A 26,268-nucleotide genomic window follows, 5' to 3' on the forward strand; every position below is an offset into this window, starting at 1 on the left:
TATAGATTAGATTGTACTTTCTAGAATTCTATATAAATGGACTCAGGCAGCGTGTTTATTTACTTTTCTAACTGTGTAACCCAGACTCCAGCTTGTAATAGCCCCCGTGTGTATCAGGCCAGCTCCTCTTCTTACCCACAGTACTGTTGTGAATTTTCTGGATTTTTTGCTCTGGGGATTTCAAGGCAGTTTCTAGAACGCTCGATTCTACAGTCTGGAGAAGAGTTGTGGCCCAAGATGCGACTTCTCTCTTCTCTCCCATTGCCCATGGAGTGTCATTAGTGAGAAGTGACTCGAATTTCTCAACAACACGTTGCAGCTTTGGAGACACAAAGAATAAGAAAAAAAAATCCAATCTGATAGATCCCACTTCTGAGGGAAAGTAGAAAGCACGAGAAAGCAGGTTCTGGAGCCAGAGGACCCGGTTTGAATCTTGTCTCTGCCACTGACCAGCTGCATGAACTTGGAAAAGTAACTTGATTGCTCTGTGCCTTGGTCTCCTCCTATAAGGATGGGGACAGTAAAAGGACGCCCTAGAGTTTTGGGGAAGATTAAATGAATAAGAGATGCCATCTTCGAAGAACAGTGTCTGTGCCCAGATGAGGATAGTTATTATGAACGTCTTTTACCATCAGGGGAGTGGTAAGCTTGCGAGGAATAAAACAGTGGTGCTCCAGTAGGGCGATTTTGGCCTCCCAGTGACATTTGGTGATGTCTAGAGACATCTGGATTGTCACCACCGAGGGATGCTCAGTGGGTGGGGGCCAGAAAAGCCACTGAACGCCCTAGAAGGCACAGGACAGCCCTCCCCCACACCGTGGTAAAGAATGACTCAGGCCCAGATGTCAGTGGTGCCAAAGCTGAGGAAAAGTGAAGTTGTTGTAGCTCAAAAGACGTTCTAGGGGCACCTGGGTTCCCAGTCGGTTAAACTTCCCACTTCTGCTCAGGTCATGATCTCAAGGTTTGTGGGTTCAAGCCCCCGCATCAGGCTCTGCACTGACAGTGAGGGGCCTACTTGGGATTCTTTCTCTCGGCTCCTTCCCCCCACCCTCTCAAAACAAATAAATAAATAAGCTGTCAAAAAAAAAAAAAAAAAAAAGCCCTATGGGAATATGTCTTCTAGCAGTTTCTTTCCTTGTGCAAAAACGAACAAACAAGGGGCGCCTGGGTGGCTCAGTCGGTTGAGCGTCCGACTTCGGATCAGGTCATGATCTCGCGGTCTGTGAGTTCAAGCCCCGCGTCAGGCTCTGTGCCGACGGCTCAGAGCCTGGGGCCTGTTTCAGATTCTGTGTCTCCCTCTCTCTGACCCTCCCGTGTTCATGCTCTGTCTCTGTCTCAAAAATAAATAAAATGTTAAAAAAAAAACTAAAAAAAAAAAAAACCGAACAAAACAAAAAACAGAAAAACAAAAAGAAGAGGAAAAGAAAAGACATTCGTTCTAACTGGCCTTTTTAAATTTTTTTTTTTTTTCAACGTTTATTTATTTTTGGGACAGAGAGAGACACAGCATGAACGGGGGAGGGGCAGAGAGAGAGGGAGACACAGAATCGGAAACAGGCTCCAGGCTCTGAGCCATCAGCCCAGAGCCCGACGCGGGGCTCGAACTCACGGACGGCGAGATCGTGACCTGGCTGAAGTCGGACGCTTAACCGACTGCGCCACCCAGGCGCCCCATAACTGGCCTTTTTAAATCAAGAAATTCGAAGTGAAGCAAAGACATGAGACAGAGGGTGAAAAGAATGAAGGGCTGCGGTGGAATTTTATAAATATAGGTGTAACAAAATCGCAATATAGGCGGACTTGAAAGGCTATTTTTACGCGAATCCCCACATCCTTGTACTTGAAGCGTGGTCCTTGGACCAGCGGCATCAGCATCACCTGGCAGCCTGTTTGGAATGCAGACTCTTGCGGCATGAGTCCAAATCTGCATTTCACCCGGTTTCCCAGGGGATTTGTGGGTACGGACGCACCTCCGAGATTGCAGGTTTGGTTCCAGACCCCGGTAGTAAAGTGAATAGCACGGTAAAGCTATTCAAATAAACTTTTTGGTTTCCCAGTACCTATAAAAGTTTTGCTTACACTATACTGTAGTCTATGAAGTGTGCAATAGCAGCATGTCTAAAAAATGTACAAGCCTCACGTCACCCAGTGCTCACCGCAAGTGCACTCCTTAATCTCCATCACCTATTTAACCCATGACCACCAGCTGCTGTGTGGAATTGTCGAATGACTATCGTGTCCACCTAAAACTAATATAACACTGTATGTTAACTAACTGGCATTAAAATAAAAACTTTAAGGGCGCCCGGGTGGCTCAGTCAGTTAAGCATCTGACTTCAGCTCAGGTCATGATCTCGCGGTCCGTGGGTTCGAGCCCCGCTTTGGGCTCTGTGCTGACAGCTCAGAGCCTGGAGCCTGCTTCAGGTTCTGTGTCTCCTTCTCTCTCTGTCCCTCCCCCGCTCACACTCTGACTCTCTCTCTCTCTCTCTCTCTCAAAAATAAATAAACATTAAAAAAAAAAGCCAACCAATCAATCAACATAAAAAGTGTGCCTTAAGTAAAGGCACATTTTTTACCTTCAGTAAAAAATACTTTATTGCTAAAAAATGCTAATCGTCCCCTGAGCTTTCAGCAGCTCATGATCACTGATCACAGATCAACATAACAGATGTAATAACAATGAAAAAGTTTGAAATACTGTGAAAATGATCAAAATGTGACACAAAGACACGAAGTGAGCAAATGCTGTCGGAAAAATGACGCCAACAGGCTTGTTCTGTAGCGGGGAGGGGGAGGGACTCCACAAACTTTCAGTTGGTAAAAAACACGATACCTGCAAAGTGCAGTAAAATGAATCCCGACAACACGAGGTAGGCCTGCGTGTTCAGTTACTAGACAGTAAAACCCATCAGGACAGGGACTTTGTCTTCTTCACGAAACAGCATCTAGGACAGTCCCTGGCGGACGTAGGTGCTCAGAGTTCATGGGTGGCGTGGATGCTCTTAGGAGGAAAATGCAACCGCATTTAGAGTTATAAGCAGAGTGATATACAAAAAAGGGCTGCAGGAACATTCAGAACCAGGGTTCGAGCAAATCTTTTTAAGGTTTGGCTCTTTTGGTCTGAGCTTTGTGGAAATCCTGAGCTGAGTTTGCTAGTTTACAAGCAGCCTCCATAGAAAACATACCTCTGTCCACTAAATGACAGCTGAGATGTTCGTGGTTGAAACTCATTCGTACAGGGTAGGCACCAGAGCATCTGCCCTTCAGAATTGCTATTGTAGTGTCTGATCCAGCGAGAGGACTTTGCACCTTTTTCTGGCAATGCATTTTGTCAACCGGGATGTACTTTGGACAACACGAAATGCACCCTCTTAAAGTATACGATGCGGGGCAACTTAGTATGTGCACGAGGTGGTGCAACCACCACCTCTGTGTAGTTCCAAAACATTTCCAGCATCCTAAGATAAAACCCATGAAGCGATCACTCCCCACGCCCCCTCCCCCCAGCCTCTGGACACTGCTAATCTGCTTTAGTGGATTTGCCTGTCCCGGACGTTTCATAGAAATGGAACCTTACACTATGTGACCTTTCGTGCCTGGCTTCCTTCACCCCGCATCATGGTTTCAAGGTCTACCCATGTTGTAACGTGAATCAGAGCTTTACTCCTTTTTATGACTCAATCACATTCTACCCTGGGGATCTACTTTTTAAAAATCCATTTGTCTATTGATGGACTCTTGGGCTGTTTCTTCCTTTTGACTACTGTGAATAGTGTTGCTATGAACACAGGCGTGCAAGTGTCTGAGTCTCTGCCTTCAGTTCCCTTGGGTATATTCCTAGGAGTGGAATTGCTGGGTCATATGGTAATTCTATGTTTACCTTTTTTAAAATTTTATTTTAGAGAGAAAGAGAGAGAGAGAGAGAGAGAGCAAGCAGGGGAGAGAGGGAGAGGGAGACAGAGAATCTCAATCAGGGTGGAGCCCCCCACATGGGGTTCAGTCCCACAACCCTGCGATCATGACCTGAGCTGAAATCAAGAGTTGGATATTCAACTGATTGAGCCATCTAGGTGCCCCGCTATGTTTCACTGTTTGAGGAAACGGGCAATGAAACTTCATAACGAAATGTTCCTGTTACATGATAATTACACGATTATTTGTTCACTACTTCAGTGAACACTTGTTGTACTCCCAGTGAGGGCTTGGGCTGATCCCTGCCCTCAAGAAGCTCACTGTCTAGGTGGTGACAACACATGACTGTGACTGTTGTGGGCCCACCAGAGATAACAATGGAGAACCTGGACAGAATGTATACTATGGACCAGGCACTCTGCTAAGTACTGCACATGTATTATTTCATTTAACCTTTCCATCCTTCCAAGGAGGTAGAGGCCATTATTACCCCATCTTACAGATGAGTAAATCAGTCTTGGAGAGTGTGATGGTTAATTTTGTGTGTCAACTTGGCTGGGTCAGAGAGTACCCAGCTATATTTGGTCAAGCATGACCCTTGGTGTGTCTGTGAGAGTGTTTCTGGATGAAATGAACATTTGGATGGGTAGATGGACTGATTGCCCTCCCCAACGTGAGTGGGCCTCGTCCAATTGGTTGAGGGCCTGAATAGAACAAGATGTCTGAGCAAGAGGGAACTTTCTTCTGCCTGACTGCCTGCTTGACTGCCTTGAGCTGGGACAGAGGTTTTGTTTCCTTCATGCTTGCCTGAAACGTCAGCTCTTCTGGGTCTCAGGCCTCTGGGTTTGAAGTGGAACAACACCATTGGATGTCCTGAATCTCTGGCTTGTTTACTGCGTATCTTGGGACATGGGGAGCTCCATAATCGCATGAGCCAGTTCCTTATAACATATCTCTTTCTTCTGGGTCCCCTGTTGGTTCTGTTTCTCTGGAAATCCCTGGCTAATACAGAAAGGTTGTGTCATTTTGCCCATGTCACTTGCCACTGAAGTGCTGAGATTTGAACCTCTGACCGTACTTCTGACCTCCCCATCCCTCCAGCAGAAGAACCTGGGGAAGGGGGTATTAACTCATATGGGAGGGCTTAGAGAGGCCATCCAGGAGGATGTGATGCTTGAATTGAGTCTTGAGCAGAGAAGAGAGGAAGGAAGCCAGCCAGGTGAGGTACTGGGAACAGAGTTTCAGGTAGAGACAGCAGCATGTACCTGGAGGCCTGGAGCTTGGAGGTCAAGGTGTGAGCAGTCCCTCTGGAGTAGAGCAGGGTGAGGGTGGGGAGTGGGGAGAGGAAGGGACCAGCCCATTCTGCTAGACTATAGATTCTCAGAGACATGGGTCCTTCCTTTGTTAACATTCAGAGTCCATTTACAGACGCTAAGTGATTGCTACCTAAAAGGCACTTTCTTGGTCTGTCTCGTGTAATTGCCTACAGTATCCATTCCCCTCCCCCTTCCTTTTATTTAAAAATTTTTTTAAGTTTATTTATTTATATTGAGATTGAATGAGAGAGAGAGAGAGTGAGCAGGGGAGAGGCAGAGAGAGAGAGAGAGAGAGAGAGAGAGAGAGAATCCCAAGCAGGCTCTGCACTGTCATCACAGAGCCCTATGTGGACTGGAACTCATGAGGCGTGAGATCCTGACCTGAGCTGAAACCAAGAGCCAGATACTTAACTGACTGAGCCACCCAGGCGCCCCGCCCCTCCCCCTTCTTTTTAATAATTGAATGGATTCCTCAGATTTTTAAAAAAAAATTTTTTTTTCTCAACGTTTTTATTTATTTTTGGGACAGAGAGAGACAGAGCATGAATGGGGAAGGGGCAGAGAGAGAGAGGGAGACACAGAATCGGAAACAGGCTCCAGGCTCTGAGCCATCAGCCCAGAGCCTGACGCGGGGCTCGAACTCACGGACCGCGAGATCGTGACCTGGCTGAAGTCGGACGCTTAACCGACGGCGCCACCCAGGCACCCCGGATTCCTCAGATTTTATATGGACCATGTTCTCTGTCTGAAGGCCACGTTGTCCCAGCCTCCCTTGCAGCTAGTTTTTGGCCGGGCTACCTTCAGCTTCTGGATTGTTGCTTTCAGACAGCTCTCCAAGGAAATGATCACAACTTCATTAGCGTATTATAGAGTGAGTAGATGTATCCCTTTTCCCAACTCTTGCCTCTTCACCCTGTGCTCCAGACAAATTGCCCTGGACTCTATCTCCCCACCACCCACCAATACAAATGAAGCTTTGGAGCAACCTGTTTTAGGTCATATCATTGAGGACAAGGTGCTGGGGGATGGTGGAGCAGCAGTATGGGAAGAACGTGGGTACCCTGAAAGGCCTCACCGGCCTGGACTTAGTTAAGTCAGAAAGTAATAAAGACCGGGGCGCCCGGGTGGCTCAGTCAGTCAAGCGTCCGACTTCAGCTCAGGTCACGATCTCATGGTTTGTGGGTCCGAGCCCCGCGTCGGGCTCTGGGCTGATGGCTCAGAGCCTGGAGCCTGCTTCCGATTCTGTGTCTCCCTCTCTCTCTGCCCCTCCCCCACTCACCTCTGTGTCTCTCTCTCAAAAATAAATAAAAACATTTAAAGAAAGAAACTAATAAAGCCCCATCTTTTTAAAGCTATTGGATATTTGGGTCTCCGTACAGTTTCATTTAGTCCACCTTTCTCGGCCTGGGATAGATCCTATCTTTCGGGGGCAGTATACACACACAGACACACACACATCCATATGGACACACACACTCTATCTAACTCTGCCATGAGATACATAGGAATGTACGTATAGCGATAAACATGGCAACCCATATGCATATTTCAGTTATACATAATATAAATTACATATAATATCATACTATTATATCATAATTTCTATTATAATTAAAAACTATATTAAAATATATTATATACCTTAACATGTAATATGAAATATATATGACACATATATGTATGATATACAATGTCTAGCACACATATAGTATACGGTATCTACACCCACATGCTAATTTTGGGCTTTGTGGATACTTGCTATCTGGGTTCCAGGACTCAACTTCTACTCACCTCTTCCGTGTCTCTGGTCGTCTTTGAGGAAGTGGTTTCTGCAAAAGATATAAAGGGAAGTTACTGCTGGAACTGAGAGTGAAAGGGTGGAGAGGTGGACGGGCAGGGTGAAAACTTTGCACCTAGAAGGTCTAAACCCATGCTGTTTATTTTTTTTTATTTAAAAACATTTTTTTTTTGTTTATTTATTTTTCAGAGAGACAGAGCGCCAGCAGAGGAGGGGCAGAGAGGGAGGGAGACACAGAATCCGAAGCAGGCTCCAGGCTCTGAGCCATCAGCACAGAACCCGATGCCAGGCTCAAACTCACAAACTGTGAGATCATGACCTCAGCCGAAGTCGGACGCTTAACCGACTGAGCCACCCAGGCGGCCCTTCTTTATTTTTAAAAAATTTTTATTATTACCTGTTAAATTCCAGTATTGTTAACATATAGCATTACATTAGCTTCAGGTGTGCAGTATACCAACTTAACAATTCTGTACATTACTCAGTGCTCATTAGGATAAGCGTACTTTTCATCCCCATCACTTATTTCACTCATCCCCCCACCCACCTCCCCTCTGGCAACCCCTGGTTTGTTCTCTACAGTTAAGAGTCTGGTTTTTGTTCTTTTTTTTTTTTTTTCTTTTGAACTCAATTTTTTTATGTTCACGGACAAGGTTGTGCTCTTTTGAGAGATCAGAGTCAAGTTCCTTATCTTGGTGGAAAGCAGTGTTTTTTGATGGGCGGGGGGGTGTGATTTTGCCCCCAGGGGATGTTGGCAATGGCTGGAGACATTTTGGCCATCACAACTTGCGATGGGGAATGCTACTGGCACCTAGCGGTGGAGGCTTGGGGGTGCAAGTTGCCTCACAGCCTACGATGCACACAGTGGCTCCCCACCACAGAGAATTATTGGACCCCAAATATCACTATTGCTGGGGTAGAGATACTCTGGCATTGAGGAAGCAGGAAAACGTAAACTCTAGATTCTTTAATTCAGTGTTGGCTGGACAAAAATAACCGCAATGGCCGAGGGGACAGGAAATGAGATACTTCTGGTTTTAAAATTCAGGCTGGCTGCGAATGACAACTGAAACAAGAGTATCAGTTTTTGGTTATCAGCCCTTAATGAGACCTTTGTGCGGAGCTTCTTGGACTTTGTGAGGACCCCCATCTCTATTTTAGGAAAATGAGGAAAGGCCAACACATGCTGACATCCCAGTTAACCATTAGACTGAGGTTAAGTCTACCTAGTAGGATCAGAGAGTTTATATATATATTATGTATATACATATAAAAAATATATAAATATAAAATTTTATTATAAAATTTTATTATATATAAATATATTATATATTTATTATATAATTATACTATATATTATATAATTATATTTACATATAATTATATGTTATATAATATATATATATATTAGAACCAGATGAAATGTGAAACACATTAGCAAACCTTTGTAGGCATTGTCCTGAGTGCTCTGTATGGTAGTATTTCATTTAAGCCTTACTTAATCCTTGCAACACCCTGTGAAATCTATACCCTGTGAGGTGTATCTACTGATTCAACGAATTAGTGAATTTCTTTTTTTCTGGATGAGCCTGCCTACAGGTTTATCACGTGTTTATCTTTTCAAAGAACCCTCTCTTAGTTTCACTGATTTTTTTCTATTGTTTTTTTGAAGTCTTTAATTTATTTCTGCTCTGATTGTTTTTTTTTTTGGTAGGATATCATTTTATTTATTTATTTATTTATTTATTTATTTTTCAACGTTTATTTATTTTTGGGACAGAGAGAGACAGAGCATGAACGGGGGAGGGGCAGAGAGAGAGGGAGACACAGAATCGGAAACAGGCTCCAGGCTCTGAGCCATCAGCCCAGAGCCTGACGCAGGGCTCGAACTCACGGACCGCGAGATCGTGACCTGGCTGAAGTCAGACGCTTAACCGACTGCGCCACCCAGGCGCCCCTTATTTATTTTTTTAAATTAAATTTATTTGTTTAAATTCAAATTAGTCAACATATAGTGTAATATTGGTTTCAGGAGTAGAATTTAGCAATTCATCACTTACGTACGACACCCAGTGCTCATCCCAACAAGTGCCCTCCTTAATGGCCTCACCCATTTCACCCACACCCCACCTCCCCTCCAGCAACCCTCAGTTTGTTGTCTGTATCTAAGAGTCTCTTATAGTTTGCCTCCCTCTCTGTTTTTATCTTATTTTTCCTTCCCTTCTCCTGTGTTCATCTGCGGTGTTTCTTAAATTCTACATATGAGTGAAAGCATATATTTGTCTTTCTCTGATTGACTTATTTCGCTTAGAATAATACACTCTAGTTCCATCTACGGTTGTCACAAATGGCAAGGTTTCATTCTTTTTCATCGCCAAATAGTCTTCCATTGTATATATACACCACATCTTCTTTATCCATTCATCAGTTGATAAACATTTGGGTGCTTTCCATAATTTGGCTATTGCTGATAGCGCTGCTACAAACATTGGGGTGCAGGTACCTCTTTGAATCCGCATTTTTGGATCTTTTGGATAAATACCTGGTAGTACATCTGCTCTGATCTTTATTATTTTCGTCCTTCTACTAACTTTGAGCTCTTTTCTTTTTTTCCCTAATTCCTTTAGGTATAAGGTTTAGTGTTTGAGATCTTTTCTTTTTCTTTGTCTCTTGGGGTAGACCTGTATTACTATAAACTTCCTTCTTAGAACTGCTTTTGCTGTGTCCCTAAGATTTTGGGTCAGGGGCGCCTGGCTGGCTCGGTGGGCGGATCATGTGACTCTTGATCTTGATCTTGAAATCTGGAAGATTTCAATCTTCTTAAATGCACTAACTTGCGCTGTGGCCTCTAACATGAGAACTATCCGGAGACTGCTCTGTGTGCACTTGGAAAGAATGTGTATTCTGATGTTTTGGGAAGAAATGTTCTGAATATATCTGTTAAGTCCACCGGGTCTCATGTGTCATTCAAAGCCACTGTTCCGTTACTGATTTTTGGTCTGGATGATCTATCCAACGATGTAAGTGGGGTGTTAAAGCCCCCTACTATCGAGTATTACTGCCAATTTTCCCCTTTATGTCTGTTAATATTTGCTTCATATATTTAGGTGCTTCTATGTTGGGTGCATGCGTATTTGCCATTGTTATATCCTCTTATTGGATTGATCCCTTCATCATTATATAATGGCAGTCCTTATTTTAAAGTTTATCTAGTCTAAGTATCACTACCTCAGCTTTTGGTTGGCTGGTTTATTTACGTTTGCTTGAATATCTTTGTGCATCCCTTCATGTTCAATCTGCACGTGTCTTCATATTTTATTTTATTTTAATTTATTCCATTCTATTTTATTTTATTTTATTTTGGGGAGGGAAGAGAGAAGGGGACAGAAGATCTGAAGTGGGCTGCATACTGACAAGTTGATAGCAGCCAGCCTGATGTGGGGCTTGAACTCACGAACCACAAGATCATGACTTGAGCCGAAGTCAGTCACTCAACCGACTGAGCCACCCAGATGCCCCCGATCTGCATGTGTCTTTAGGTCTGAAGTGAGTCTCTTACAGGGAGCAGATAGATGCGTCTTGGTTTTTCATTCAGTCACCCTATGTCTTTTGATTGGAGCATTTACATTTAAAGTAATTATTGATAGATATGCCCTTTGATTTTCAAAGCCAGACATTCTGGGGGCTTGCCTTCCTGGCGCAGGTCTCCAGATGGGTGTTGCATGATGTGGAGCCTGAACGCCCTGCTGCTCAGGGAGAACCTTTGTACTGGTGACATCCCTCCAGCCTGTGGGTCACCGCAATGGGGGTTTTGGTTCCTGACCTGACCGTGTTTTGCTGCTGTTACCCTCCTTGATGTGGCTTTATTTCCGTGTCTTTACCTGTGGAAGAGCTGTTCGGCTAGTCTTCGGGTCGCTCTCAGAGAGAGTTGCTCTAATGTAGTTGCAGCTTTGGTGTCTTCATGGGGGGAGGTAAGTTCAGGATGTTCCTATCCTACCATCTACCCCTCGCTTCTTCTAGCTATCATCTCCCATATTTCTTGTGCAAAGGTTTCCCTGTCTATGTGGTTTCCGTGAGAGTGCTCATGCTTATACAAGATGGTGCCTCTCCTGGACAGAGATCCAAAGGTGGGCATATGACTCAAACTGGACTAATTGGTACATTTCCAAACAATTTGCAGTTAGATCCAAAAGAGAGTCAACTGATTGATCTTTGGGTGCTTGGATCATTAACCATGGTAAGATTTGGACTTGGCGGCCATATTTCCTGTCCTGCGGACTAAGAAGGCAGAGAAAGCCAGTTTGTGGTGAAAAAGAAGAAAGGGGCAGACCCAAAGAGTATCAGAGACTGAGGTGCCCTGATCGTGTGCACTAGAGTCCCCTGTTTCAGTTCATTCCAGAAGCCCAGCTGTATTTTTGTCCTCGAGTTCCAAGACACATCCAAGCATCCTTATCATAAATTCATCTTTTCTGCTTAAGTTAGCCTGAGTGAGTTCCTCTTTGCAATTCAAAGAATCCTATCTTAACACCTCATTACCCCCATTTCCAAAGGCCACTTGTCTTATTAACCCCATTATTTCTCTATACTTCCTTCTTTCCTTTTTTTCCTCCTCTTTCCATCATCCATTTACCTCCAGAAAATGGAAACATGTCCTAGCCTCACCACACACACACACACACACACACACACACACACACTTTCCGGCATTAGATTCAATGAAAAACAAAGAAGGGAGACAGGAAGACAAGACGTTTCTTACTTTGACAAGTGTTCTCATTGGAATTCTTGAATTGTGTGTCCCCAGAGAGGAGTTTGTACCCAGGATTACAGTGGCAGTGGAAACTTCCTTCGACATTCTGGCATGCAGCGTGAAGTCCACAATATATGCTAATGGGTGGTTTACATTCATCAATGTCTGCAACACAAAAGAGGAATTTAGACATTCATTTGACAAAGATTTATGGAGCATCTAATACGGGCCAGAGGCTATACCCGTTCCACCAGAGTCTGTCCTGGCTTTCCAGGACAACTCAGTCAAGGTAATGGGTTGTCTTTGTTCTTCCCTTTCCTCGTTGACTTTGGTTGGGTTCTCTGAGAGGCAGGCATTGAGATAAGAATTCATGGGTAAGTACTTCATGTGGGAGGGGATCTCAGAAAACACTGGAAGGGAGGTGGTGAAATGAGACAGGGAAAGGAAGGCAGAAAATAAAGAGGTAAGTTTCCATTGTGGGCGATAAGGACTCAATTCCCCTGGGAACCTCTGGGAGGTGGTGTAGAGCACACACTTCAGAGGCACTTTCCAAGGGGTGGGGGGCTGGGATATTTATCCGCGAAATCTTTTTCTCTTTTAAGTTTTTATTTAAATTGTAGCGCCTGGGTGGCGCAGTTGGTTGGGCGTCCGACTTCAGCCAGGTCACGATCTTGCAGTCCGTGAGTTTGAGCCCCGCGTCGGGCTCTGGGCAGATGGCTCAGAGCCTGGAGCCTGCTTCCGATTCTGTGTCTCCCTCTCTCTCTGCCCCTCCCCCGTTCATGCTCTGTCTCTCTGTCCCAAAAATAAATAAACGTTAAAAAAAATTAATTTTAAAAAAATAAATTGTAGTTAGTTAACATACAGTGTAATATTGGTTTCAGGAGTAGAATTTGGTGATTCGTCACTTCCACACATCACCCAGTGCTCATTGCAACACGTTACTCGGTGCACATCCCTCCTTAATGCCCATCACCCATCTAGCTTACCCCCTCCCACGTCCCTCCGTCAACCTTCGGTTTATTCTCTATAGCTAAGAATCTCCTATGGTTTGCCTCCCTTTCTCTCTCTCTTTCCCCCTTCCCCTGTGTTCATCTGTTTTGCTTCTTAAATTCCACATATGAACAAAATCATGGTATCTACGTCTTTCTGACTTATTTTCTTTTGCACAATACACACCAGTTTCATCCAAAGATTTCATTCTTTTTTATGGCGGAGTAACAGTCCGCTGTATAGATATACCACATCTTCTTTATCCCCTCATCAAGTGATGGACGCTTGGGCTCTTTCCATGCTCTGGCTACGGTTGATAATGCTTTTGTCTGCCCAATCTTACCATTTATCGGGAAAGCAGTGCTTGCAGGGATAGCTTACTCTCTGATACTCCCACCTGTCCTGAGCATGAGCTGAGGGGTCTCCGGTAGCCAGAGAGAGCCTTAGACTTGGCAAAAGAATGGCCAAGGCTGAGGGCATCTAAAGGGGAATACTGACCATGTCTGCTGTTAGGAATGTTTGTAGGTCTCCTCAATTCAATATGTTGAAATCCTAACTCCCGGTGTGGCTGTGTTTGGAAATGGGGTGTCTAAGGATGGAACGGGCTAAATGCGATCATGAGAATGGGGCCCCGATCTGATAGGTTAGTGTCTGTAGAAGAAGAGACGCGAGGGCTTCCTTCCCTGCCCGACCACTGTGTGTGTGCAGTGAGGAAAGGCCATGTGAAGAGACAGCAAGGAGACAGACACCTTCAAGCCAGGAAGAGAGGTTTTCCCCAGAAAAGAGAACTGCCAGAACCTCGACCGTGGGCTTCCCAGCCTCCAGAACGGCGAGAAAATAAACTTCTGTTGTTTAAGCCGCCTGGTCCGTGGTGTTTTGTTACAGCAACCCGGGCAGAGTCATACACCTGCTAGATTAACCGACTGAGGGAGAACGTCTTGATTAAGTCAACATGTCTCTAGTCCTGAGGGTCCCCGTAGCCCCTTTCCAAATGTCACGCGGGTAGTGAGGATGCCCCCATCCGATCTGGCAAACACGAAATGGGGAATTTTCAGACTGTGACATAGCGTGTCCCCCAGCCTCCCCGTGTCAGCTTTCAGGTCGCACCCCTAAGCCAATGGAAAGTAAGGATGTTCTCCCTGGGGAGCCGGCGAGGAACCTCAGTGAGCGTGAGACAGAAGTGGCCACAGAGGAATGAGCCTCAGATGGTACTGCGTTCCCTCTGCAGCCCCGCAAGCTTGAAGACAGTTCTGTGATCCGTGGGAGGGTCGCTGATGGATCACGTGGATAAGAGGACGGAACACTCCCCACCTGGGCAGGATAGAACCTTCTCGCGAAAGTGAACAGCGAGGAGAGCGCCCGGCACGAAGCAAGCACAGGAAAAAGTACCCCAAATAAAGGACAGATGGCAAGCGTGAAACCAGGGAGAAGAGAAACCTCAGCCTGTGGGCAAAGGCAGGGCAGGGGAAGCAGGGGCGAGCAGGGAACCCTGAGAAAATGTGAACTTCACGGGGATGTGGCAGGGGAGCTAAGGAGGGGGGTGAAACAACAGCGTTCTCCGGATCTCACTTCTTTCCTGGGGGAGGGGAAGCAAGGGTGAAATGAAGCAGCTTTCTTTTTTTTTTTTTTAAATTCCTGTATCGGTAACACACAGTGTCGTATTAGTTTCAGGTGCATAGCGCGGTGACCCTACGCTTGTTACGTGCCCATCACGGTGAGTTCGCTCTTCATTCCTTTACCTGAAACGAAGCGTCTTGCTGGGGAAAACAGTGCATCTTGGCGGGGGGAGTAACTGCTGAGTTTGGAAGGTGATGGCACAGACACGCATGTGTGATTATGAAATTAAGAGAAGAGGAGGTCGCCGTGAAGGGGATGGAAAAGTCTATCAGAACTTCCAAATAAATGAAAGAAGATGCTGATTTTGTGAATTTCTTCCTTCCTTCCTTTCTTTCTTTCTTTCTTTTCTTTTCTCCCTTTCCTCTTTTTCTTTCTTTCTTCCCTCCCTTCCTTCCTCCCTTCCCTCTTTTTCTCTTTCCTCCCTTTCTTTCTTTCCTCCCTTCCCTCTTTCTTTTTCTTTCTCTCTTTCTTCCCTCCCTCCCTTCATTCCTCCCTTCCCTCTCTCTCTTTTTCTTTCTTTCCTCCCTCCCTTCCTTTCTCCATTCCCTTTTTCTTTTTCTCTTTCCTCCCTCCCTTTCTTTCCTTTCTTTCTTCCTTTCTCTTTCCTCCCTCCCTTCCCTCTTTTTCTTTCTTTTCTTTTCTTTCTTTCTTTCCTTTTTCTCTCTTTCGTCTCTCCCTTCCTCCCTTCCCTTTTCTTTCTTTCTTTCTTTCCTTCTTTCCTTCCTTCCTTCCTTTCTTTTTTTCTCTTTCCTCCCTCCCTCCCTTCCCTCTTTCTCTTTCTTTCCTCTCTCCCTTCCCTCCTCCCTTCTCTCTTTCTTTTTCTTTCTTTCCTCCCTCCCTTCCTTCCTCCCTTTCCTCTTTCTTTCTCTCTTTCCTCCCTCCTTTCCTTCTTCCCTTCTTTCTTTTTCTTTCTTTTTCTCTTTCCTCCCTCCCTTTTTGTCTTTTCTTTGTTTGTTTCTTTCTTCTCTTTCCTCCCTCCCTTCCTCCCCTCTTTCTTTCCCTTTCTTTCTTTTCTTTCCCTTTCTTTCTTTTCATTCCCTTTCTTTCTTTCTTTCTTTCTTTCTTTCTTTCTTTCTTTCCTTTTTCTCTTTCATCCCTCCCTTCCTCCCTTCCTTTCTTTCTCTTTCTTTCTTTCTTTCTTTCTTTCTTTCTTTCTTTCTTTTCTTTTCTCCTTCCTCCTTTCCTTTCTCCCTCCTTTCCCCCATTCTTAAAGACATTACTTTTAAGTTTATTTAATTTTTGAGAGAGAGAGAGAGGAAAGAAAACACCCACGCCTGTGGGGGGATGGGCAGAGAGAGAGGGAGACAGAGGATCCCAAGCAGGTTCTGCGCTGACAGCAGAGAGCCCAATGCGGGGCTCAAACTCAGGAACCATGAAATCATGACCCGAGCCCAAGTCAGACACTTAACTGACTGAGCCATCGAGGTGCCCCGGAAGCATTTCTTTCTTGATGAGTGTTGAGCCAATAGATTTTTCCGCGTGGCAGTCGCCACCCACAACAGTCCCCATGCTGCCTCCCTTCCACTCCCGCCACCGGGTGGTTTGAAAATTACCCCTTTACCATTGCATGTCTCAAGGGGGAATGTGAAGAATTTCTTCCCAGAGTCAGAAGCGTATCCAGAGTCGCAGGTACAGTAAGTGCCGTGGACACAGAAAGCGTGTTGGGGGCACTGTGGACAGGTAGCTGCTGCAGGGAAAAGAGGGGGCAGGTCAGATGTCACCGGGGTTGAGAGATATCTGTTACCATTTGGCTTTGCCTCTCTGGGGCCTCTCCAGGATGAGGAAGGCTACACCCTTTTCCTCCTTTGAGATCTTAAGTACATTACAAAACGAGAGCTACGAAACCCAAGTTACAGAACAGAGTGAGGATTCGTTTGCATGACAGAGGTCTGGTGTTGGCATTAATTTTCACACAAAAATTTCAATGCAATATAATGGTGCTATTCTCAAGATCGGCACAGGATTTTTATTTTTACTTATTTAGTTACTTAAGTTTTTATTTACTTATTTTGAGAGAGAGGGAGAGAGGGGCAGAGAGAGAGAGAGAGAGAGAGAGAGAGAGAATCCCAAGCAGGTTCCGCACTGTCAGTGCAGAGCCCTCTGCAGGGCTGGGTCTCACCAACCGTGAGATCATGATGTGAGCCGAAATCAAGAGTCGCGCGCTTAACCCACTGAGCCACCCAGGCGCCCCCATTGCAGAATCTTTAAAAGGGGGGAATGGATTGGTTAAGACCCTGGGGTTGATCCTGGCTCCACAACTTATCAGCCGTGTGTCTGTGCATCTCTCTGTGCCTTGTACCCTCATCTGTAAAATGGATTATTGTGAAGAGTAAGTGAATTAATACATGTAAAGTGTGTTGGGCAGTGCCTGGCACACAAGACGTATCAGCTAGGATTATAAAAACTTGAAAGTGTAGGGACCCACAGGAGGTATATTCGGATACGGGTTCATATTATCTTTGCAAGTCTATGTATGACTCCAAATAGATAGAGATACGCTAATGATCTTAAGGTGGGCCCTCTTGGGAATGATTGGAGCCAAGGAAGTATCTTGAACACTCCCTATGCGGTGTTCACAGGGAGAGGGGACTGGGAACCTGATGGGGGCCACAATGCAGTCTGGCTACTCAGAATGCATCCCCCAGCAGTTGGTTAGAAATGCAGAAGCTCAGGCCCCACCCTTACACCTGCTGAATCAGAATCTAGTGAGATCTCTAGGGGATTAAAGTTAGCCTTAAATCATCTTGTTTATTTTTTTTTGTTTTTGTTTTGGTGCCTCACTTATTATCAGAATAAAATGATTACCGTCCTGCTCTGTCTCTCCCCTCTGGAGTGCTCACTTCACTTCCTTTGTGTGTTTTAGCCTCTGTTCTATTTCGACATTGGGCACATTGTGGTGACTGAAAACAAATGAACAAAGGACACTAAAGTAAAAAGATACATTAAGGGGGGCCTGGCCGACTCCGCTGGAAGAGCGTGTGACTCTTAATCCTGGGGTCGTGAGTTCGAGCTCCACATTGGGTGTAGAGATTACATAAATAAATAAAACCTGGGGCGCCTGGGTGGCTCGGTCGGTTAAAGGGTCTGACTTCGGCTCAGGTCCTGATCTCACGGTCCGTGGGTTCGAGCCCCGCGTCGGAGCAAGCATCCCCAAGTTCTACTCCCAGAACAAGCCTCTTTGCTCTAGCCCGTTGGAGGATGTGAGTGGTCCCAGATGTACCCTTGGTCTCCACCTTTCCTGGTCTCGGACTGTGGAGAAGTCAGGCGTTGAGCACTTACCTTTGGTCACCCGAGCCATGACTTCTGACAAACTCAGCAGAAAACAGAGTCCTGGAACAGGGAAGCAGAAGGGAGACCTGTGAGATGGTTGTGGAAAGATTCCCGGAAATTCTCCAAGGGCTGTGTACCCGCTATCCACTGCTACATAAAAACCATCACAAAATGTAGTGGCTTAAAACAGCAAGGTTCATTTTATCATCTCTCATGATTTCTGTGCTTTGGGAAGGGCTCAGCTGGGTGATTCTGGCTTGGGGTTTCTTATACGGTTGCAGTTAGGCAGCGGCTGGGGCTGGAGCAGCTGGGAACTGACTGTGCATTGTCACCCCTTTATGTAGCCTTAGACTTGGGGAGTTTGGCCTTCCTCCCAACATGGCAACCTTGGGCAGGCAGCTTCCATGGCAGTTCAGAACTCTAAGAAGGAGTTTCCCCGCCAACGGGCTATGTGTCCTGTTAAGATCCGGCCCTGGAAGCCATGAAACTCCACTCCTATCACATTCTCCTGGTTACAAGCAAGTCGCCAATCCACTCAGATTTACGTGGATAAGAATCAGTCTTCCTCTTGAGGGAAGATGGGCAAGGTTCTAGAAACACTTCTTAGAAGGGAAGTACTGTTTCTGCCTTCTTGGGAAATGTGGGCTGCCTCTACTGTGGCTGATCAAGTGCTCCTTCCTCTTCCCCAAACCTTCCCAGCGTCTGGTGGTGTCATCAGCATGTTCCCGCTCGGGTAAAGACCTGAAGACAATGGATAGATGGGTGGCTTCTCTTTCCCTTTCCTGAGAAATCCGACACCACTCTGATAGCTAGTTCTCCCCTCGCCTTCTTTTCATTCTTATTACATACCAATATCTAGAATTATTTTCCATTTGCAAGGATAGTACTAACAGCTGGTATGGTGCAGGAATCGGCCAATCAGAATGGACTCTGGGCCCCCTTCTCTACTCCAGCAGATGTTATTTTATTTTATTTAAAAAAAAATTTTTTTTTCAACGTTTATTTATTTTTTTGGGGACAGAGAGAGACAGAGCATGAACGGGGGAGGGGCAGAGAGAGAGGGAGACACGGAATTGGAAACAGGCTCCAGGCTCCGAGCCATCAGCCCAGAGCCCGACGCGGGGCTCGAACTCACGGACCGCGAGACCGTGACCTGGCTGAAGTCGGACGCTTAACCGACTGCGCCACCCAGGCGCCCCTCCAGCAGATGTTAATGTAGATGCCCAATTATGGGGAGGTGGGCTGGGTCCCAGGGCAGGATTTGGGTGGGCAGGAGTGTCGTGGGAGCTGGTCCTGGGCAATGATTGGTTACAAATGGTGTGGGAATCTTTCAATAGGAACAACCAACCAATGGCTCCTATAGTGCCCACTTGTTGAAGTTTAGCTCTGGTGACTAGTCACTTTATTTGCAACTCTGGTTACCCCTTGAGAAAGCGGCTTCTGCAAATGAATGGATACAGAAAATGTGATATATATAATGGAATATTAGTTGGCCTTAAAAAATAAGAAAGTCCTGTCACTCGTGGCAACATGGATACACTACAGGACATTATTCTGAGTGAAATAAGTCAAACACAGAAGGGCAAATACTGTATGACTTCACTTAACGTGAAATATCTAAAGGAGTCACACTCATGGTAGCAGAGAACAGATTGGTGGTTAGCAGGGGCTAGGGGGAGAAGGAAATGGGAAATTGCTTTTCAATGGATATAAAGTTTTTGTTATATAAGGTAAGTTCTGGAGACCTGCTGTAAAACCTAGTACCTGTAGTTAACCATAGAGTGTTGTGCAGTCCAAGATGCATTAAAAGAATGGATCTCATTTTATGTGTTCTTACCAAACACACACACACAGGGAAATTTTTGTAGGCGAAATGTTTGGTATCTTCATTGTGGTGATGGTATTATGGGTGTAAGGTGTATACATATGTACAAACTTATCAAGATGTATATACTAAATGTGTGCAATTTTTTGGTCTATCAATCATACCTCAATAAAGCTAAAATTAAAAAAGAAAGTGGGTCCTGGCAATGGAAGGGTCCCTGTTAACCAAGTTGGGCGACGGGTGTAGGTCAGGGTGGACCAGTTAGGTAGAGCTGGGGTGAACTTCAATTCCTGTACATAGAGGACTGAGATCAGGGGATTGAGAGAGTCTGAGGCCGACAGTCTGGAGAAGATGGGGGTGTGTGGCTTCCCTGGGGAGGTCCAGAACATGTATCAGCTGGTGGCTGTGAAACAACACTTACAGGGAATTTTTGGAGTCAAAGGCAGCATGCCCTGGGATGCAACCACTCCCTCCATCCTGCCTATAAACACGCCAGTGAAACCCCCTTGGAGAGAGATACCATGTCTTGGAGAGAGGATTTCTTTGGTGGGGGTGGGACAAAATTCTAAGGCCAGCCTCTACGACATCTAAGGGCAATTGAGTTCTCATTCCATGCCAGGCATTGTTCTAAGCACCCTAGGCACATGCCCTTAATCTAGCTTTGCAATGACTTCAGGAAATGAGTGCTGGTAGCATGATCCCAGTTGTGCAGATGAAGAAACAGAGACACAGAGGGGCGCCTGGGTGGCTCGGTTGGCTAAGCATCTGACTTCGGCTCAGGTCATGATCTCGTGGTTTGTGGGTTCGAGCTCCGCATCAGGCTCTGTGCTGACAGCTCGGAGCCTGGAGCCTGCTTCCGATTCTGTGTCTCCCTCTCTCCCTGCCCTTCCCCTGCTCACACTCTATGTCTCTCAAAAATGAATAAATACTAAAAAAAAAAAAAAAAAAAAAGAGAGGCACAGAGAGGCTAAGTAACTCGCTCCACTTCCCAGAGCTAGGCAGGGGCAGAGCTGAGATTCAACTCAGGCTCTGGGCTCCTGCTGATAACCTATCAACCCACATGACCTCTCTTTCAGAAATCCCACACATGCTGCATGCATGGAGGTGCCATTGACAGCGACAGGTTTACAGTGACAACGACTGGAGGAAAGGGTACCTTTTCTTCCAGTAGATGCTGCTCCCCAGATATGACAGTCCAGTAGAAGGGGTGATATGTTACTTGGTCATTTGGGGGGCAATCTAGACCGACTGCAGGATTTGGGAGACAAAGCCCTAGCGACAACCCTTTAAGAATGGGAGGGAGGGCAATGCTACCTCTTTTTGGGTTTCCCTTTATGAGTTTCTGGTGGTTGTGAAATTACCACGAATTTAGTGGCTTAAAAACAACAGAAGTGTATTCTCATATGCTTCCGTAGGCCAGACGTCCAAAGTTAGCCTCACTGGGCTACTATTAAGGTTATCAGTGGGGCTGCTTCCTTTTGGAAGTTCTAGGGGAGAATCCGTGCCCTTCCACTTCCGGCTGTCAGAGGTGACCCACATTCTGCGGCTGACGGTCTACCCTCAAAACGAGCAGTCAAGTATCTTCCTTCCCTTCTGGTCTCCTGCCACCCTCTTAAAAGGACGCCCATGATTATAAGAGGCTCACTTGTATAATCCAGGATAATCTCCCCATCTCAAGATCCTTAGCATAATCCGTATCTGTAAAGTCCCTTTGAGCATGTGACATTGCTTGGGACATGACACCTCAAAACATGCCGCTTTGGCATGTTGCTTATTTTATAGAGTGGAAGGCACTTGAGAAACAGCACTTGCAGGAAGGGCTTTCTGACCTACCTTTTCCTGCTTAGAATCAGGCGTAACATTTCCCCCGAGAGAGAGGTGCCCTCCCGGTGCCAGGAAGCGAGGGATGTCCTTACCACCAGACTGGGAATGCACGCTGAAATGGATCTGTATAAACACATTCATTGGAACGGCCCTTGGCTTCCCCCAGTTATTCCTCCAACAGACCTCCTAGTCACTTTCACACCATTCACCATCCCTAGCCCCAACCCCTCCGTCTTGACCCTTGACAAAGTCGTCATTTCTTTGTTGAAAAGGCACAAAAGCTTTGTGCTCTGGTGTCGCTTTCCTGGGTCTTTGTTCTCTTGCGAAGAGGCTCTCGTGTACATGTTGCAGGGTAATGAAACTTGTCTGCTTCTCTCCTGTTAATGTCTTATGTCAGCTTAATTCTTATTCTTGGCCAGAGACCCTAAGAGGGTAGAGGTGAAGTTTTTCCTCCCCTATGCTCATATGGTGACATATTCACAGGCTGCAGGGGATTAGGACGTTGACATCTTTGGGGGGCTGTCGTTCGTCCTTCCATGCTGCCTGCATTAAAGAGGGTGCTCGTTGTGATCAGTCACTTACACAACCGCATTCATGGACCATTTTGAATAGTTTTGTTTGTCCAACGAATATATTCTCAGCTGGGCTGTGGACTGCTTAGCAGCAGGGTCCTGGCATACTTCCTAATACATTTAAATTTCCCTTCCCCTGACTTTGGTATAATAATTACTTTGCAGAAGTGGCCTAACACTACACCTGCCCAAATGATGAATATAACTCACAGAGCCAAGTAGTAAAACATATAGGTTGAAAAGCATTTCCTAGTTCCTGAGGCTCAGGCAGCCGGGACACCACCACATTTTCTTTCTTTCTTTCTTTCTTTCTTTCTTTCTTTCTTTCTTTCTTTCTTTCTTTCTTTCATCTTTTTAACATTTATTTATTATTGAGAGACAGAGAGACACAGAGCATGAGCAGGGGAGGGGCAGACGGAGAGGGAGACACAGAATCGGAAGCAGGCTCCAGGCTCTGAGCTGTCAGCACAGAGCCCAACGCGGGGCTCGAACTCACAAACCGCGAGATCATGACCTGAGCCAAAGTTGGATGCCCAACCGACTGAGCCACCCAGGCGCCCCAACCACCACATTTTCTCAAGCCTAGTCCTCAGGGTCTCCTTCCAGTCCAGCCAGCAACCTGTGCTCAATACTATGCGCGTGCGTCTTAAAATTGGGGTTTCCCAAGAGTTATGAGCATGCCAGCATCACACAGTTCTAAGAAACTTTAGAAATTATCCACCGACTCTTTTTGTCAATGAGGAAACCGGTCTGGAGGTCAAGTGGCTTGGGCACTATTTGTGCAAGTTGTTTAATTGCTTTGATTCCTTATATGAAACAGGGAGACAGCATTGCCTACCTCCTGGGTTGGGGGTGATGACATAAACGAGGGCATGTGTGAAGTGTAATGTGTGGCAGAAATCACTCCGTAAATGCTAGCTGTCCCCACTATCATTTTGTTTGCACTAGAATCCAATTCTTCTTTAAAAAAAAATTTTTTTTAATGCTTATTTATTTTAGAGAGAGACGGACAGAGGGAGGGAGAGAGAGAGAGACAGAGACAGAGACAGAGAGACAGAGCATGAGAAGGTGAGAGGTAGAGAGGGAGACCCAGAATCTGAAGCAGGCTCCAGGCTCTGAGCTGTCAGCACAGAGTTCAACCCAGGGTTCGAACCCACGAACCGCGAGACCATGACCTGAGCCAAAGTCGGATGCTCAACCCACTGAGCCACCCAGGTGCCCCGAGAGCTTATATTATTTTGATAGACTTTATGATGTACCACCTGCCTCTGCAACTAAACAGCTGTGAGACTTGAACCAAGTCCCATAACCTCTCTGTGATGGTATTTTGTATCATTCACGTGAAGACTTTGGTACAATAATGCAGGTGAAACCATTTCAGCCTGATGTGAGACTAGAGTAAGTGCTCAATAAATGTCAGCTTTGGTTGATATTATGGCTATTGGTATGATTGATATTATGGCTATTGGTATTGCTATTTGATCTGGAGCCGGAAGGCTGGACGGGACTTCAGAGTTGGGAAACCGTCTACACAGAGGTGGCGACTGAAGCCACAGGATCAAGAGATTCCGGGAGCAGGAGCAGAAAGACGAGTCCCTGAGCAGAATCCTGTGGGAGGAGCATAATGGCAAAGAACTGGAGCCAGGCGGCTTGGGTTCGAGTCCTGACTGCCATTTACAAGCTGTGTGACCTTGGGCAGGTAACACAATCTCTCTGTGCTCGTTATTCTCATCCCTAAGATGAGGAAAATACCGGTACCCACCTCATCGGCCCATTGTGAGGACTGAATGGGTTAATACATACAAGGTGCATAGTGAGTGCTCGAAAATGTTGCTTGTTATTCATATTCTTGGCACAGGACAAAGAAAAAGGAGGCGGGGGGAGAGAATGGCAAGAGAGGTAGAGAAAAAGTCGGATCAGTGCCAGGTCACGCAATTATCACGGAGGAGAGGATGTCAAACAGAAAACCTGTGACGATGAATATGAACAAGTCCTTGGATTGGACCATCAGGAACATTTTAGGGATATTTGACAATGCAGTCTGAACAGGGTGGTGAGGAAAGAAACCATAAGCCAAGGGGAAGAAGAGAATTTTTTTTTTTTAATGTTTATTTATTTTTGAGAGAGACAGAGACAGAATGCAAGCGGGTTGGGGCAGAGAGAGAGGGAGACCCAGAATCCGAAGCAGGCTCCGGGCTCTGAGCTGTCAGCACAGAGCCCGCCGTGGGGCTTGAATTCATGAGCTGTGAGATCATGACCTGAGCCGAAGTTGGACGCTCAACCGACGGAGCCACCCAGGCGCCCCAGAAGAGAATGTTTAAAGCAGAGCAGAAGAAAGAGAAGGAAAAGACAGCTGATTGTTGAACCCGCTAGCTCGGTTCAATCCCAAGGTCACAGTCAATCCCAAGGTCACACATACCTGGAAGGAGTGATGGCCCTTGCATTCCTGCATGTAGGTAACCTTTGCCAGCCAGCTCTTGAAGCTCCTCACTGTGCTTTTAAGCTGACCACCTCTCTGACTGCAAGGAAATATTAGGAGACTTCATACACATACCTTAGGTTAGCTGACTAAGGAAATTTCTATCAGAAAAGGGAACTTGTTTTTATCTTTCACCACCAGACCCATGGTTCTGCTTTTTTGTTTATTTTCTGTACATTTTCTGCACTCATTTTCATATGCTCCTTTGGTGGTAGGTTTTCATAGCTATTGTTGATTGCCCTTGGGGCGACAGAATCAATTGACCCTAGGAGAGGAATGCCTTTTAGGTACAGAGCATTATCTGAGGAGTGGGAAGTGACTTTGGCGTCAAAATCAAGCTTAAATAACGCTGTGGTTTTGAGTTGGGTAAGCCAGAATTTAGGGTATCTCTGTTGGTATCTCAAGTTACTGGAGAAGTCATTTTCACAAATCTTGGTATTTTTACCTCCTTAGCAGATGGCACTCCACAGATCTGGCTGGAGTCTCAAAAATCCAGTCCAGGGTGATAACTTATTTGGTTATCTGGAGCAATCCAAACCAATTGCAGGATTTGGGAGAAAACCTTAAGTCCTTCCCTCCTCCGGCAAATATTTATCGAGACAAATATCACTAAGTGACAGGATCTGTGCTACTTTCTAGGGATACAGCAGTGAACAAAATTAACACAATCTTTTCTATTAAGAACTACAGAGGAAGGGAACTTGGAGGAAAAGCAGGTTTTTGCGGGGAGAGACAGGGTTAAGTTTTGGATAAGTTGATGTTGAGGTACTGTGATTTCAACATTCATTACACATACAGTCAATCTGGTTCATGCACAAAAAAGAGGGCTCTCCTCCCTGCTACCTATCAGACTGCTGTCTTTGCTACTGTTGACTTCATGACGGTTTGTTCATTTTCTTATGCTGATTCCTACCCCTGACACCCTGGCCCTAGATTCGGGTTGGAAAGGTTCTCTTTGCTTCCTCCTGGTCCATCTCAGCCTAGCTGTGATGTTTAATAAAGCTCTACTGAGGTCAAGAGTAATGTGATCCTATTAAATCTAAGTCAGATCCTGCTCCTCCTCTCCTGAGAGCCTTCGGGAGTCTCAGTTCACTTAGAATAAAAGCCAGGGTCCTCACCATGGCCCTTAGATGGTAAGCGTAGTCATGGTACTATATTAAATCGCTCAGGGAGAGAGAGTAGAGTAAGAAAAGAGTCCTGAGTAAGTAATTTAAAAAGCAGGGAGTGGAGGAGACAGGGCAAGAATGCCCAGGCAGATGGGGAGAAACGAACAGAGGGGCTTCCTTGGGCGAGTGGAGCATGGTGAAATTAGCTGACTCTTGGCCTTGTCAAGACCATAAGTCCTGCATGGTCAGTTCATTGGGCTCTCAACATACACTACCCCCCTCCCTCAACACACACACAATGGCCAAGCAGCCATGCAGGGGGGCTTCCTATTCTTCCTCCCCAGTGGTCCTCTGTGAGTGTGCTGATAGTTGGAGGCAAGAGTGGATCAAGAAAGACAGGGGGTGCCACCTGATGGTCAGGCATGTGCTATTACAGAGTGTTGATTCCACAGTCAGACCACTTGGGTTCAAATCTTAGCTCTGCCCCTTATTAGCTGTGTGACTTTGGGAAAGTCACTCAACTTCTCTGTCCCTCAGGCATGTCTGATCTGGGATCACTTCGATAGTCTCCTGACTAGTTGTCCTGCCATCCCATTTTTTGCCCCCCAGCTGGGATAGCTTTCTGAAATATGAATCTGAGCCTATCACACCTCTGCCTCACGGCCCCATGGATACTTTGCAGGCTAAATGTGCTGCTTAGGCTCATAAAGTCTACTTGATCTGGCCCGAGTCCACCTCTCCAGACTCCTCTCTCAGGCTGTCCACCTGCCCTGCTGGCTGGCTATTACCCCCACACCACTTCGTAGAGC

At 45.9% G+C, this 26,268-nt stretch overlaps 1 protein-coding gene across 1 annotated transcript in view; it reads right to left on the reverse strand.

Moving 5' to 3' along the window:
* The window catches only part of ADGRE3 (adhesion G protein-coupled receptor E3), a 57,369-nt gene that overhangs the window by 23,613 nt on the left and 7,488 nt on the right, over positions 1-26,268 (reverse strand). Inside the window, exons 2-7 of the mRNA XM_045492280.1 lie at positions 24,294-24,393; positions 17,663-17,713; positions 15,945-16,067; positions 11,786-11,941; positions 7,020-7,057; positions 136-319 (exon numbers count right to left, since the gene is read on the reverse strand). Coding sequence (XP_045348236.1) covers positions 136-319; positions 7,020-7,057; positions 11,786-11,941; positions 15,945-16,067; positions 17,663-17,713; positions 24,294-24,318 — 577 coding nt within the window. The 5' untranslated portion in view covers positions 24,319-24,393. The remainder of the gene's footprint in view (positions 1-135; positions 320-7,019; positions 7,058-11,785; positions 11,942-15,944; positions 16,068-17,662; positions 17,714-24,293; positions 24,394-26,268) is intronic.

Source organism: Leopardus geoffroyi, chromosome A2 (genome assembly GCF_018350155.1).
Source record: "Leopardus geoffroyi isolate Oge1 chromosome A2, O.geoffroyi_Oge1_pat1.0, whole genome shotgun sequence".
Lineage (NCBI taxonomy): Eukaryota > Metazoa > Chordata > Mammalia > Carnivora > Felidae > Leopardus > Leopardus geoffroyi.